At 47.9% G+C, this 14,451-nt stretch overlaps 1 protein-coding gene across 2 annotated transcripts in view; it reads left to right on the forward strand.

The window, feature by feature from the left end:
* Positions 1 to 14,336, forward strand: part of plekhg2 (pleckstrin homology domain containing, family G (with RhoGef domain) member 2) — a 62,023-nt gene extending 47,687 nt beyond the window's left edge. The window contains exons 7-15 of one of the 2 annotated variants that reach the window (XM_085380732.1): positions 6,287 to 6,437; positions 8,968 to 9,099; positions 10,024 to 10,206; positions 10,370 to 10,462; positions 10,555 to 10,641; positions 11,251 to 11,284; positions 11,383 to 11,481; positions 12,758 to 12,859; positions 13,843 to 14,336. In XM_085380732.1, the coding sequence (XP_085236858.1) occupies positions 6,287 to 6,437; positions 8,968 to 9,099; positions 10,024 to 10,206; positions 10,370 to 10,462; positions 10,555 to 10,641; positions 11,251 to 11,284; positions 11,383 to 11,481; positions 12,758 to 12,859; positions 13,843 to 13,946 (985 nt within the window). In that variant the 3' untranslated portion in view covers positions 13,947 to 14,336. The remainder of the gene's footprint in view (positions 1 to 6,286; positions 6,438 to 8,967; positions 9,100 to 10,023; positions 10,207 to 10,369; positions 10,463 to 10,554; positions 10,642 to 11,250; positions 11,285 to 11,382; positions 11,482 to 12,757; positions 12,860 to 13,842) is intronic. The other variant, XM_085380733.1, reaches the window with a different exon arrangement.
* Positions 14,337 to 14,451: the final 115 nt, after the last annotated feature.

The raw sequence follows: 14,451 nt of genomic DNA on the forward strand, positions 1-14,451 counted from the left end.
CACAGGCATGACGTTGTGATAGTTTCATATATTTACTGTTTGTCTCTTCTCCTGCGAACACGTCTGCTCATCTTTGGTTTCTTCTTCCTGAGCTTTCAGTCGTCTGTTAGCGTTAGCCTAGCCTGCAGAGCGTTATTCAGGCAGTGTTAATGTAACTGGGAAACTCTGCACGCTCATCACAAATGAAGCAGATCACAAGACCGTGCGGTTGTAACTTGAGCAGAGAGGCTGATGTTAATGTGGTGAAAAATCCACAGATCCAGCTTCAAACAAAGCACGCGCCCACGTTAACCAGCTGCACGTGACGGTCTCTGCCACAGCGTGCAGAGCTCTGCGTGGTACGATGCTCTGAAGAAAAGTCACATTTATTTTGGTTTTTGCCGTTAATGAAGTAAGAAGTAACACGAACGCAGAGATCTGAGAGCTGCGTGTGAGTGATAGATGTGAACGAGAGGCACAGAGCGCAGCGTTACCCTGTTTCACTGCACGTGTCTGCGTCCGCGGCTGCTTCGTCTCTTTATTCTCTGCAGAGTCAAACAGAGTCACTGTTGATCTCACGCAGGTCTTCTCTCCACCGTCTGACCGACTGCGCTCGGCCTGCCTGGATCTCTGCCCGGCCTCCATCTGTCTGCATATTGATGCACTTAAATCACTGCATACATGCGCAGTAAAAGCTTCATCGGCACCCATATGTGCCTCCCCGTGTGTTTAAACCCTTCGGCACGTACCGAGTCTGCCGGGGTGGAAGGCGACCCCTCCTTCACCTCGCTCGCTCGCTCTATCTGCCTGTCGCCTCCTTAAAGCTCCATTAAACACCAATAAAAATAAGTAGGTCAAATGCTTTCAGACCACCAAACCCAGAAACTCTGTCTCTGTCAGCGCGTCTCCAGCTTTTCGAGCTGCATCGCTGCCTTCTCTGCTGGACCCTTCCTGGCCTCTCAACTGCTGATTTTTTCAGCTGCTGCGTGTTAGGATGCTCACGGGTGCCAAATGTACTTTTTCCCAGCCTGAAACACAGGAATCTTTCAGCAAACCCGACACATGAAAACTTTGTGTGTTTGTTACTGCACATAGACAGGAAATAATGTGAAACACTGACAGATCACTGAACAGCATGTTTGCATGCAAGGATGAAACCATAACACATGTCAGGTGATCATGTTCCTAAAAAGGGTTCGTGAGAAGATATTTAAGTCTGATGTGGATGGCGAGAGTGTGCCGGCCACCGTCAGTCAGCAGACGTGAGAATAAAGAGCCAGCGAACCTCAGGGCTCAGATGAAGGGGTGGATGTGAGCCCAACCCCAGCTGTAAAGAGGTTAAAAGTAATCAGAGTAAGTCTGAGCTGATCAGGGTTTATTGTGGCTGAGGGTGCTGGAGGCAGCGCTGCATGCTGTGGTTGCTGCTGAAGGTCCGTGAAGGCACCAGGACGTCAGTTCTTCAGCTGTGAATCAGCCCCTCAGCTGTTTCATCCCTGCAAGCCTCAGCTTCTCAGATATGCTCGAAACCAGTTTTCACTCATGTGGTCACCTCGCTGTGTCCCACAGGAGTCTCCAAGTCACCTGCGTGTGCTGCAGCCATCAGCACAGGGGTCGTGGTTTAAAGATCTGGAACCAAACTTTCTGCTGCTTTAAATCTTTCGGTTTTGGGTCAAAACTTTTGTCTTACTAGCCAGAATCAGCCCTGTGGAATATTTTAGCTCCGAGCGTTCAGCAAACTCGCAGTAATGCGATCACCAGAGGAGCAGACTTTCGGTCTCTGTCAGCCCCTGCTCTGCATTTTTCCACAGTGATCCGCTGGGTCAGATTTGGAGGGAAATGTGCTGGATTGCAGGTTTCTGAACTCTGCTGTCGTCCCGCTGGGAACACGAGACGAGAGGCTTTGTTTGCCCGGGGATCCTGCACAAAAATGAAAACGCACCAAACAACAGATCGGCTCCAGGAACGCAGCTTCTCTGCCATCGAAAACCATCAGCAACAAAACCGAAGGAGATATTTGTCTTTATAATATCACAACACTGTGCGTGTATCATGAAACTGGCTGCCAGCAGAATGATTTGAACAGATGTGGATGTAATCTCAGTAGGTAGCTCCATGGGGAGAACAGAGACAGATGCTGAGGTAATTTATGCCGCTAAACTCCACTTGGATGCAAGCACAGTTTGTAATGCTGTAAATTGATGAGCTGTAGAGCCAGCGGGCTTTGGAGGCTGGCAGGGGGTCTCCTGATTAACGCCAACTTTTAACAGAGCAGAGAAATGTTCCAGGAATGATCAGACTCAACACACATGAAAGCGAAAGTACGTCTGGGAAACAGAGCAGGTTACTGGGTTTATGTCCCAGCCTTCATCTCCGCCCCGTCACAGCACGGCAGGACTGCCCAGGTTAACCGCCGGACTTTAAACATGGTTCTGTGTTGAAATCTCGGGATAGCTGGGGTCTTTCTGCCCCGGTGCTGCCTGCTGACTGACTGCTGCACTTCCGAATTCGGTAGTCGGAGCAGATAGTTGGGAAAAGCAGATCCTCAGTGTAGAGTGCGGCATATCTGTGGAAAACTCATCTGGACAAATAATCAGGCGTTTTATCCCAATGCAAACAAAGCTTACAGGTAGACGCACGGGTGGGACTATTTAAGAGGTTAATAGTGTTTTGATTGGCTGTGCAGATTGCAGGTTGGTGTTTTGTTACCTCTGATTGGTGGAGATGACTTCGGGCTCGGGGGAGCGGCTGCGATTATCTGCAGTCTGTGAAACTGACTGCTTTCCTCTGCTCCGAGCATCCGTACAACACGAGGTGAAGCACAGCGACCCTGGAGACTCTGTGGAAGTTTGGGCTGAAGGAAGTCCTCGGTGTGTTCCAGTGGATGAGTTCATGGGAATCTTGCCAAACGCAGTTTCTAGGCATGTCTCTGGTGCACATTTTTCATATCTGCCATCTGCTTTAAATTCTCCATGCAGAGCTGAGTGTTTATCTGAGGCTGAAGTCGGCTTCCTTCAGTCCGAGATGACAGATTACAGCTTCATTTCTTGTCTACAGAAAATTTGCGACTTAAATTTGGCTGTTCATTCTGTGACATTTTATATGAACCTAACATTTGTCACTGTTGTCATCCCAGCGGCTGCAGGTTTCATTATAGCACAACTGTGAACAGTGACTCTTCTTTAAGCCTTTTATTGCTGTAAAGTTTACACATGCTTTACATTAATATACCACACCATTTAAAACCTCCATGGCAACAAACAATGCTGTTTTGCTTGCATGTCTCAGTTATGTATAAGCTCAGAAACTCTGCAGGTGACTGTTGAGATGTGGCGTAGCTGACACCGAACTCCAATTCGTGCTCATCCAGGTACGGAAATCCCAAAAGGTCGGTTCTGTTCATCTGGATGTTTCGTCATCATCAGGTGACGTCTTCAGTCTCAGCTGACTGCAGGTTTCAACCTTATAAACAGGACATTTGCACAATGACTGAAACCAGCAGCACCGAAGGAACAATGGGCTGTAGCTGCAGCTGAGACTGAAGAAGTCACACGGATGGATGGATGGATGGATGGATGGATGAATGGATAGATGGATGAATGAATGGATGGATGAATGGATGGATGAATGGCTGGATGGATGGGAGGATGGATGGATGGATGGATGGATGGATGGGAGGATGGATGGGAGGATGGATGGATGGATGGATGGGAGGATGGGAGGATGGATAGATGGATGGGAGGATGGATGGGAGGATGGATGGATGGGAGGATGGATGGATGGATGGATGGATGGATGGATGGATGGATGGGAGGATAGATGGATGGATGGATGGATGGATGGAATAATGGATGGACAGATATATGATAGGCTGTCCAAACCCTTACAGTGGTACATTAGCCTTTCAGTGTGGTTGGACAGGCACATTTCTGTGACACAAGCCCAATGGCCTCACCTGGTTTGTGCACCAAACCAGTGCCTTAAAATCAATGAGCACCTTTTTAGGAGCAACACACTGATCCTGTGCTGGGCCTCGCTCTGTCCCAAAAACATGGGACCACAGCCTGAAGCTGTTCTGCTGATGTTCACTGGAGAATAAGTCATCGTCCACAGAACCAGTCTGACTTTTATTTGAGACATTAGACGTTTTCTGTTGAAAGGAGCCGGGTGGTAAACTCTGGTGATAAATGTTTGCACTCTGCCTGTTGGCGCTGTAGGGTCCAAAATGTGGCAATCGGGGTATTTGGGTCGATCCATCCATGATCCGGCTGAGCAGGACAGAGCTTTATCAGACCCGGCTCCATGCTTCCAGTCCTTGATGTCCGGGTTTGGTAAGTCTGTTCAGGCTGCGGCCTCGGTGACCACGGTGGAACCGGATGTGGTCGTCTGCTTTTATAACCCGCCCAACTGTGGCTAGACTTAGAGTAGGCTCCCTGCCTGACCTCTGACCTGTTCTGTCTGCTTGGTGTTTGGTGTCTGGGCTTAAACCCCGCAGAGACGGAGCAGACATCATCAGCAGTCGATGTGACACTGATGAACTCATTATGACTGGAAACAGAACGCTTCGCTCTTTTCACCGTAACAGTCCGGTACAGCGTCAGCATCGCTGCTGATGCCTCGATCTTCCGGTCCATCTCATGTTCCACCTTTCCATCAGTTTTAGAGATCCGTCTGCTTCATGCTCTGCTGCAAACCACCCCAGCATGAAGCCAGAAGAACCCCCTCATGCACAAAAAGTAGGCACACCATTCGGGGGGTCCCAAAACATCATATTAACTGTGTTGCATCCCTCTGATGCCCCTGCTGGCCATCCAGTGCTGCTGCAGGACTCTTTGGGTGGTGCGCAGGTTCAGCTGCTACAACTTACCTGATAGGTTGGAGATAAATGTGCGCCTGGTTTGGTTTGGACAGTGCCGGTACCACCGCCTCTTTGGTTGGTATGAACGTGTTTCTGTGGTTAAGGTAATCTTTGTCTGGCTGCAGGATGAATGTGGGCCTATCAGACGCCTCCCTGATGATGTTTGATTAGATTAGACTGAGAACCTGTGAAGTTCCTTTTTGTAAACTGTGGTTAACGTTTCAGCTGTGAGTTTGCAGATGAAACTCTTTAATTATCCGGGCGATATTCTGGTTGGTATCACCTGTTGTGGTGTTTAGGACGCTGTGGGGAAGAAACAGATGAGCTGCTGTGTTTGAAAGCTCGTTTCAGACTCTGCACTTCACTGATGTCTGCAGAAGATATTAGCACTGCTCTGAATCCCCCCTCTTTCCTGTGGAGAAAAAGAGCCTGATCTCTCCTCTCCGTCCCCATCGTTACCTTGACCTCCTTCCTCCCATCCTCTTTGGCCCCCTATTTCCTCATCCCTCCTCATTCTTCCCTTCCCTCCTTCCCTCCAGTCCCTCCACCAGCGTCCAACATTCTTTGGCTTCCAACTGTGATGAATGTCTGTCAGAGGACCCGACAGCCGAGTCTCCACTGTCCTCCATCATCCTCTTTCACCACCATCCCCGTCCTCTCTCCTGTCGCTTCTTTCTTCATAACCTGGACCTATTTTTAACTTCCTGTCTTTCCATTTTTCCCTTCCTCAGACTCTTTGTTGTCTTCTCTTTCTATCTCGTCGTCGTGGACATGTGGCCCTCCCTCTTCTCCTCGTCGTCTGCTCTTTGTTCTGATTGTGATGAATGTTGGTGAACTGGATCCAGAAGCTCTCTGTCAGAATCTTTTCTTTCTCTCTGATCTCGTCAGTTTCTCTCGTTCTTCTATAAACTTGTAATGAATGTTTGTCAAAGCTCCAAACAGCTGTGGAGTCCTTTTGCTCTTTAGTTTGTCATAATCGCCTCCATCTGTCTTCTTCTTCCTCCTTCCCTCCATCATTTCTTCACCTCGTCCTCTGATGAACGGCTGAGGACATCCCTCTCACCTCCTGCAGCTCCATTGTCTTCTGGCCTTCCTCCACCCCAGCTCATCTCTTTGTTCCTCCTGTTAAAGTTCCCTCCCCGTGCTTTTTCACCTGCTTGCTGCTACTACTGCACATTCACCCAGTGTGTGTATATATATATATATATATATATATATATATATATATATATATAATGTTCTTCCTCTACATTTCACTGTGTGTTATACTTGTATAACTATGCATGTGACAAATAAAGAGCCTTGAACCTTTAAATGCTACGAGGTGATGGCTGAACTCTGTAGATGTCGGTAACCTGACCATCGACTTGTTTTGGGGCTTGCTGTTTGGCTTCAAGAGAATCTATTGTGGTTTTAATGATTAACGCCGTCTCTGCTGCTCTGTGTCCACAGCTCGGTGGCCGTGCTGAGGGAGTGCATGAAGAACGAAAGTCTGGTTCGTTTCTTCCAGGAGAGGCAGGCGACCCTGAGCCACTCCTTACCGCTGGAGACGTACCTGCTCAAACCAGTGCAGAGGATCCTCAAGTACCACCTGCTGCTACAGGTGACCCTTCATACCACCTAATACTACAAGTTATATCACAAATACTACCAAATACTGCATGCGGTGCCTGAAATACCTCCAGATATACAAGTTAAACTTCAAATACGATCAGATGTTGGACATAGCACCTCAAAAACAGCCTAATACAGGTTGTACTAATGAATACTGCATATAGAACCTCAAATACTGCAGGTGAGAATTTAAATGCTATCAGATACTGTGCACACGAAAGCCTGTTACTTGGTCAGGTGCCACCTGCAAGTGCATCCAAACACCTCAAATTCTAGTAGTTGAGAAGTAGCTCAACATCTCAAATACTAGCTTTAGTTCAGCATAAATGACTTCAGTCCTACCTGATACTGCTAGATGAGTACCTGCTTCCACAGGTAACACCAAACATCCTTAATGATGTCACTCCCTGTGGTTCCCTGAGGAAGCTGATTGGTCCTCGTAAAGCTTTGGTCTCCAGGCAACAGGTCTGTCTCCTGTCAGTAAACAGAGGGTCAGGCTGAGACCTCTCAGCGCGTCGCGTCTTTAAAGACGAGCGGTGTGTGTCCTCGGCTACGTGTGCGGGGTTTTTCCCAGGACCAATAAAACGAGGATAAACTCTGACATCATCTCAGAGTCCAAACTTCTCTTTCCGCTCTGCAGCTGCTCTGTCACAGCTTTGTTCTGTCCTCTGACCACAGGTCCTTTACCGTCTGTGCTGCAGTGAAGTGCAGTTATGCTTCTGTCTCATGACACGCTAACGTGTGTGCACGTGTAGGACAGAAGTGATTAAAACGGCTGTTTCAAAGACAGGGACCGACTGAGACCAGCGTGGTCAGTCGCTGTCTACAAAGCAACACAGCTGTGCAAAGACGGCGATAAAGGTCAACAACGCCGAGTCCGTGAGCAGTCACATGCAGTCTGTCAGAGATGAAATGGGGATTAAACCGTGAATCCGTTGCCATCTGCACGCACAGAAATTTGCATTATTTACTTTAATTCAGAGTCTGTGCAGAACGCAAAGATCTGAAACTGCAGGACGGCCATCTAACTGCTAAACATACACAGGATCACGACCGGAGGACAGTCAGCGAGTCGGCTCCGCTGTGCAAAGAGTTGGTTGAGGTTTGAAACTACAGCTGCCCTAAAACTCAACTTATCTGATTTCAGCATGTAGAAGAAGTAAAGCCAGCGGCCTCGAGTTAACGTGACAGGAAGACTCGTCGATCAGTCGTAAGCTCTGCTTCTCGTTGTCTTTGTTGAGTCAGTTTTGGCACAAACACCAAACAGATGCTGGAGCCCGTTTGTGCCGCAGTCAGCACCAGGAAACGGGGACTCTGTTAAATCACACGAGAGCGAACTGCAGGCTGGCCGTCGTCGTGTTCTCATTACTCTGAGGAGAAGCTCAGCAGACGTTTGAAACAGACGAGTCTCAGTTAAAGACTCGCAGCACAAAATAAACCCACAAATTCTAACAAATGAAATATTTACACACACGTGTAATTCTGCTCAGATACCACCTGATACTGCAGTATCATCGTGTGTATTATTGTGAACATGCAGAAATACTTGAGTAGAGTCAAAACGGATGAAACGATGGAAACAAGCTGAAGCGGTCCGGTTTAGGAGCAGAACCATTTGTTCTTCTGTGCCAAATTCCCATCGTTAATAATCACATCTGGCTGAATGGAGACTTGTGCTCCAGATGTTTAACATGACGCGCAAACACCTGGAAGAGGCGAGGACTTGTTCATCACGTCTGTTCACACAGAGCGTGCTTTAAAGGAGCTCCTACGGTGTGAAGCTGAAGCCGCAGAGGCCTTCTCACTCAGCCGTCTGCTCCGTGAAGCAGGAACAGCTTTCCCAGTGAACGTGCCGAGTCTCCTCACTGGTCCCAGTCCAAGCCCAGCTCTAGGAGCGGGCGGGAGGATGACACAGCTGAAGCTGCTCTTTGTTCTCGCTCGTTGGTCTGCAGGATTTGCCGCTGCCGCTCTGATGACGGCGGCCAGTTTAAACATCGGTCAAACACGTGTTTGGATCCGAGCTGGGATTTTCCCAGAATCCTCAGCTGCTCCCGTTTCAGTCCATTCTGTGCTAAGGCGCTTCAGGGTGCAGTGGAATGTAACTGCACACATACTCTGAGCTACTTGTACTTCCAGTCCGATGCTTCTCACAGGGAAGCGACGCTTTTGACCTCCAGAGTTCACAGAACGACTCCATGAGCACGAATGAAATGTGGCTGATCTGCAGCTTCAGTCACAACCTTTGCAGTCCAATGTGCTATCCGCTGCGCCACAGAGCCGCACGGTGAGGTGGCTCAGTGGCAGTTTAAGGGTTAATGATGCTTCGCGTCCTCGTGTTCACGGTGGTCTCAAAGACGTCAAAGCAAACTGAGTAAAAGTTATGAGGACACAAACCACAGTTTATCTGAGGCTCGGAGAAATCCCCGTCTGTGTTTTGGCCTCAGCAGGCGGAGGATCAGAGCGGGGAAGGATCTCAGAGTGCGAGCTGTCTTTTATGTGCGGGTCTCGTCTCGTTTCAGGAACTTTCTAAGCACTTTGACAAGAGCGAGCCCGGATATGAGGTCGTGGAGGATGCCATCGTCACCATGACAGCAGTCGCATGGTACATCAACGACATGAAGAGGAAACAGGAGCACGCTGTGCGGCTGCAGGTAACAATGATCATGCAGGACCCCAACGTGAAAAAAGCTGCTGAGAAACATAAGGCCCTGGGGCCAGAATCGGCCCACCAGACTCTAAAGTGGCCCACTAGATGGCTCTGGAAGATGTGAAGGAGGGCACTGATACTACTCAAAGTAATTAAGTAACATGAAAGTTCCTGTTTTTCATGATAGTTCAGCTTTTTACGACGAGTCCACAATAAAAAACAAAATGACACATTTACTCCCGACATGCTGACAGATTTCTTTCACTGATTTTTTTATCTGCGAAATCTGAGATGTCCTGTTGAAGTTACTCGTCTTTTTCTTATATGACGATGTTTCAGTTAAACGTCTTTACACTGACAGAATGAGGATGTTTCACTCGTCCGGTCCATGTGGCCCACGATATAGAACACCTTGGACATCTTTGGTCTACCTACGAGCTACCATTCAGCAGCTATTAACAAAGACTGTATATGAAAGATGGACACAGCTACCATATGAGCTTGTGGATCGATATTTGCAGGTTTCATTGTTAGCATGTTAGCCATCGTTAACATGGGTTTGTGACCAGATTTAGCTGAGCTTTGGAGCGCAATCACTAGCAAGTTGATGCTAGTTAGCGAGTTAGCTTAGTTAGCATGTTACCTAGCTAGTTGTTGCATAGCTGGGACCCCCATGTGCTTTGAGAACCGATGAAGCCTTTCAGGTCTGAGGTGAAACATCTTTGAGAACCTAAAGACGTCCAGTTGCCTTCAGCACTGAGAACTTTGTGACCCATGCAGGCATTTTGAGAAAACTGGTTCTCTAGAGAACGCTGTGCTTTTCCAAAGAACCTTTCTGAAGATGAAGGATCGGTGCAGATCAGCAGGTTTAGGTCGGGTTCACTCCACTGTGGTTAGCCTGTGACCTTTCACCGATGTCTCGCTCCAGGAAATCGAGTCCCTGCTGGTGAACTGGACTGGGCCGGACCTCAGCGGGTTCGGCGAGCTGGTTCTTGAAGGTTCCTTTAAAGTCCACAGAGTGAAGAAGGAGAGAGCGTTCTTCCTGTTCGATAAAATGCTGCTGATTGCCAAGAAGAGGATGGAGCAGTTTGTCTACAGCACACATATTTTTGTAAGTAACAACACGTTTGAGGCCGTCGTGGGTTGTGTCTGCACTCCTGCATCACAACAAACACACATGCGACCCCCCAGGAAACAGAGGCTCATCGCCACAGCGATGCTCTGACCTTCAGGGTTCCTCACGTTTGTCTCTGTGTCTGCTCCTCCACCTGCAGTGCTGTAATCTCCTGCTGGTGGAGAATCTGAAGGACCCGCTGTGCTTCCGAGTGTCCGACCAGACCATTCCCAAACAGCAGCATGTAGTCCAGGTGAGGGAAACCTCGAGTCTCCGCCTTAAATCTGGATCTCAGATGCAGCGACCTCACTGTTTGTGTCTGGATCCTGTTTTTTTGTTCTGCAGACGAAGAATCAGGAGGAGAAGCGACTGTGGGTGCACTACCTCAAGAGGCTGATCGTCGAAAACCATCCCGCATCACTCCCACACAAGGTAAGCAGGTTCACATGTCCTGGTCTTCCTGTGTGAAGCTCCCACGTTCTCCCCACCATCCAAAGACACTCACATTAGATGCTGACTCTTACCTGCCCACAGGTGAAGTTCAGCACCGATCACTGTGTTTTGAAGCATATTGCTGCTCGCAGGAGATCCGATTGTTGAGTAGACCTGGCTGTGGTGGCTTTACGGCCTCTGTTAGCAGCTGATTGGATTGATTTGCACTGCAGTGAGAGCGCGATCTGTACCTGAGCAGCTGTTTATAATGTTCACAGCAAAGATCGAGGAAACATGCATGTAGTCGTGCTCCCAGCAGCAGCAGTAGAGTTTAGTAAAGAGTGCAGCGTTAGCAGCTTTTGTAGATCTTTGCTGCCCCCTGCTGGTGTAAACAGTAAGGAGCAGCAGATGTCCTGTAACATGAGCAGGATGGTGATACATCCATGTTTGTAACCAGGTTACAGTGGACACACTGACTCTGAATATTTAACATCCCACATCCAGCCAGCTAACTGGAGTCAGCGTCTCACCTGTTCATTTAAATCCACCTGGTTAATGTGAGGATTTGTCTTTGCTCACACGTCTGACTGATTCACTGATCGTTTCCAGGCGAGGCAGGTCCTGGGAGACAACTTCTGTCAGTGTGAGTCTCACACACACACACACACACACGTATTCAGCATTTTTATATAACAGTTTTCAGCCTCTGCAGATGGAGTGACATCACTTCCTGTGTTTCAGCTCCTCAGTTCGAGCAGGACCACCTGAAGAAGTCATCTGCGTCTCCGCGGCTGGACGACATCCACGCCTATCACCGAGGCAGGCGTCAGTCAGGTCAGGGTCAGTCACCTCCTCCTTCTCGAGCTGCTCCTCATCTTCTTCTCCTGCTCACAGGTCATGACTGCGACTTGTTTGTAACACGTTTCCAAAAATGGGGAAAGCTGTGCATTAATCTAGCGTCTGTTTAAGTGGACGCACAGACTGGACATAAATAAAGGTTTTCTGAAGGATATGTGCTCATTCTGAGCTGAGCTTCAGTACACAACGCCGGACGTGTCTCCCGAACCTGCCTCATACGGCTCGGGCGTTTTTGGCTGCATGAAGTCAGCAGCAGATCTGGTCTGTACTCGGGTCAGTTTAGCCGGCGCGCTGGTTCGTGGAAAGCGAGCAGGGTGCAGGTTTGTCATCTGACCGAACAAAGAAAGAGTTCTCCGAGAAGCCTCAGAACCCGGAGGTGTGCGTCATCATTACTGGGACCTTCTCAGATGGCCTGGTTACCCCTGCCAGTGCGCTAATGGCCCCATCATGGATGCTAGCTTTGAACTGATAGCAGCCTCCGTCTGAGTGGTGGAGGTCGAGCTTCACGTGTGACTGCAGAGGTGACGGCGGTCCCTGCTTACGGTGACGTGTTCCTGAACCCACGCAGCGATCTCCAGCACACAGTCAGCTCCGAGAGCCTGGCGGCCACGGCCCCCCTGAGCGATTGCACAACAACTGTGCTAAAGTTTGACCCCCACCCCACGGCATTACTAAATCTAAGAATCTGAAAAACACGCTTATCAGAATCAGAAAGGGTTTTATTGCCAAATGTTGAGCAGGTTTACAACATTAGGAAATTGCTGCGGTACTTACCCATATGGAAAAGATATATATAAATCTTATAAAGTTTGTATCTGTCTTGTTTGAAACTTGTATGAAAAGCATACAAGAGTGAAAACAGATATAAGATCCCTTGAAAAATTATAAAATGAAACTTGTATGTTTTGGATACTTACGAAAACAATGTATGAAAGTAATGAGAAAGTGGCCACTTTCATGAGTAATCACATACAAGTTTTTACTATTTCTTTTCCATATGGGTAGTGCAAACATACTGTCAGATAACGCTTAAATAAACATAAAAATTAAAAGTTTTTTTCTGGTTTGTGTCTATTCCAAATGACAGACCCGATCACCTCGTCTTAACTGTTTGAGAAACCTTTTGATAATATTATCAACTTTTGTGCACCCAAAATGTAAGGCGGCTCACAGTCATGTAGTCTATCATACCAGGAACGGGACAGTTTGAATTTCAACCCTGACACGAGGGCCTCTTTCTGCTCTGTTTGTCCTGCAGAGCCTCCAGAGCTGCTCATGTACACGCCGGAGAAGTCCAGGAAGAACCTGCCTCTGCTGCTGGAGGGAAACCTGCCGTACCGACGCACCAGGAGGCAGTCAGGTACTCAGACAGGCTTCAGCCACAGCTCAGGCTCAGAGTCTCCACCCTTTATTCATATAAAACAGCAAACATCTGCTTTTTGATGCTCTAATCAAAGAGACACAACGAAGCAGCAGGGAAAGTGAAACTGACTTTATCCAAACGGTGACTCACAGCAGCCTGAAACACTGCAGCTCAGAGTCCTGCATCGTGGAAGCAGCTATGAGATTGTGCTTTTAATGAATAGAATAGAATAAAAAATATGGGTACAAAATATGGGTCTATTATGGGTATGTTGCAATGTACACAGTATGAAGGTATGTTATTAATATGTTATAACTAAGTGTGTACAGGCTATGAACAGGATGTAAATATGAAAACTATACAGAAATATGAACTTTGCAAGTTATAAACAGTCGTAGAAGTATAGTTATTGTACAGAATGATTATTTACACAGAGCTATACAGTAGTGCAGTTAAGATAAGTGAGGGTGTAGATAGTTTCTACAGAGGTATATAAAGTGCTAGTGGTTGTGAGTGGTGGTTCAGTCCATGTTATTATTGTGTGTTTGAGGGTACAGTTGTCCATTGTGGGTGTGTGTATGTTCAGTCCATGAGTTTAACGTGGGTCAGATGTCAGGAGGCAGAGTTCAGGAGTCTGACAGCTGTGGGGAAGAAGCTGTTCCGGTACCTGGTGGTCTTAGTCCGGAGGCTCCTGTAGCGCCTCCCAGAGGGCAGGAGGGTGAAGAGTCCATGTGATGGGTGACTGGGGTCTTTGATGATTTTCCCAGCCCTTTTCAGACACCGCTTCCTGTAGATGTCATTTATGGCAGGAAGTCTGTGTGGGTGAAAGTATTTCAGTCAGTAAGATGAAGATTCCTGACATAACGAGGGTGAATGCAGGAAACTCAAAAACATGTTCTCTTTCTCGTTCCCACGAGACCATGTGTTGTGTAACAGCAAATATTATGTTGCAATAACCAGCCTCCCCTCCTCTGTTCCAGCTCCTGCCAAAGACATCGAAGCAGTGTTTCATCCCAACGGTGAGACGAGTCAGACTCTTATCCACATGATGAGGCCCGAACCCAAACATCACCCTGAGAGCTAAAATGAAACAAAGCAATCAGAAATGAACTGTGTCCGATTTCTCTGCAGGTTGAAAAAGCCGTCGCTGATAAGATTGTTGTTTTAGTTCATCGGGTTTTAAAGCTGCCACAGCTCCAGGGTCACGTGGAGGTGGAGAAGCAAAGAAAGCTCCCACAGAGATTCCTCCGCTGCAAACGACGGCGCTTAGACCTGGTTAATGTTTTCTGGCAAAACGATGGACTTTCTTCCGTCTTTCATCCACACTCGTTTTACTTCAAAACTAAATAATTAAGAGAAATCCACAAACAATATTGGTGAATAATCCCTCTGCTTTCCAGAAAACGGGAGTTTTCCAGTCATTTTCAGGTGGATTGCTCCCTGTTTGTGCGTTTGTTACAAACCCCGGTTTAGTGCCACAGTGATGTATGAATTGTGGGTAATCGTTTGAGCGGAGCTGGCAGAGATGCTCAGAAAGAATCCGTGAGCTCATCGGGAACCAGTCTCCCAGTCCGAGTGTGCGGACTTTG

This window comes from Rhamphochromis longiceps, linkage group LG14 (genome assembly GCF_057381845.1).
Source record: "Rhamphochromis longiceps isolate RC_006_pf linkage group LG14, R_longiceps_female_GT1.1, whole genome shotgun sequence".
Taxonomy (NCBI): Eukaryota; Metazoa; Chordata; class Actinopteri; order Cichliformes; family Cichlidae; genus Rhamphochromis; species Rhamphochromis longiceps.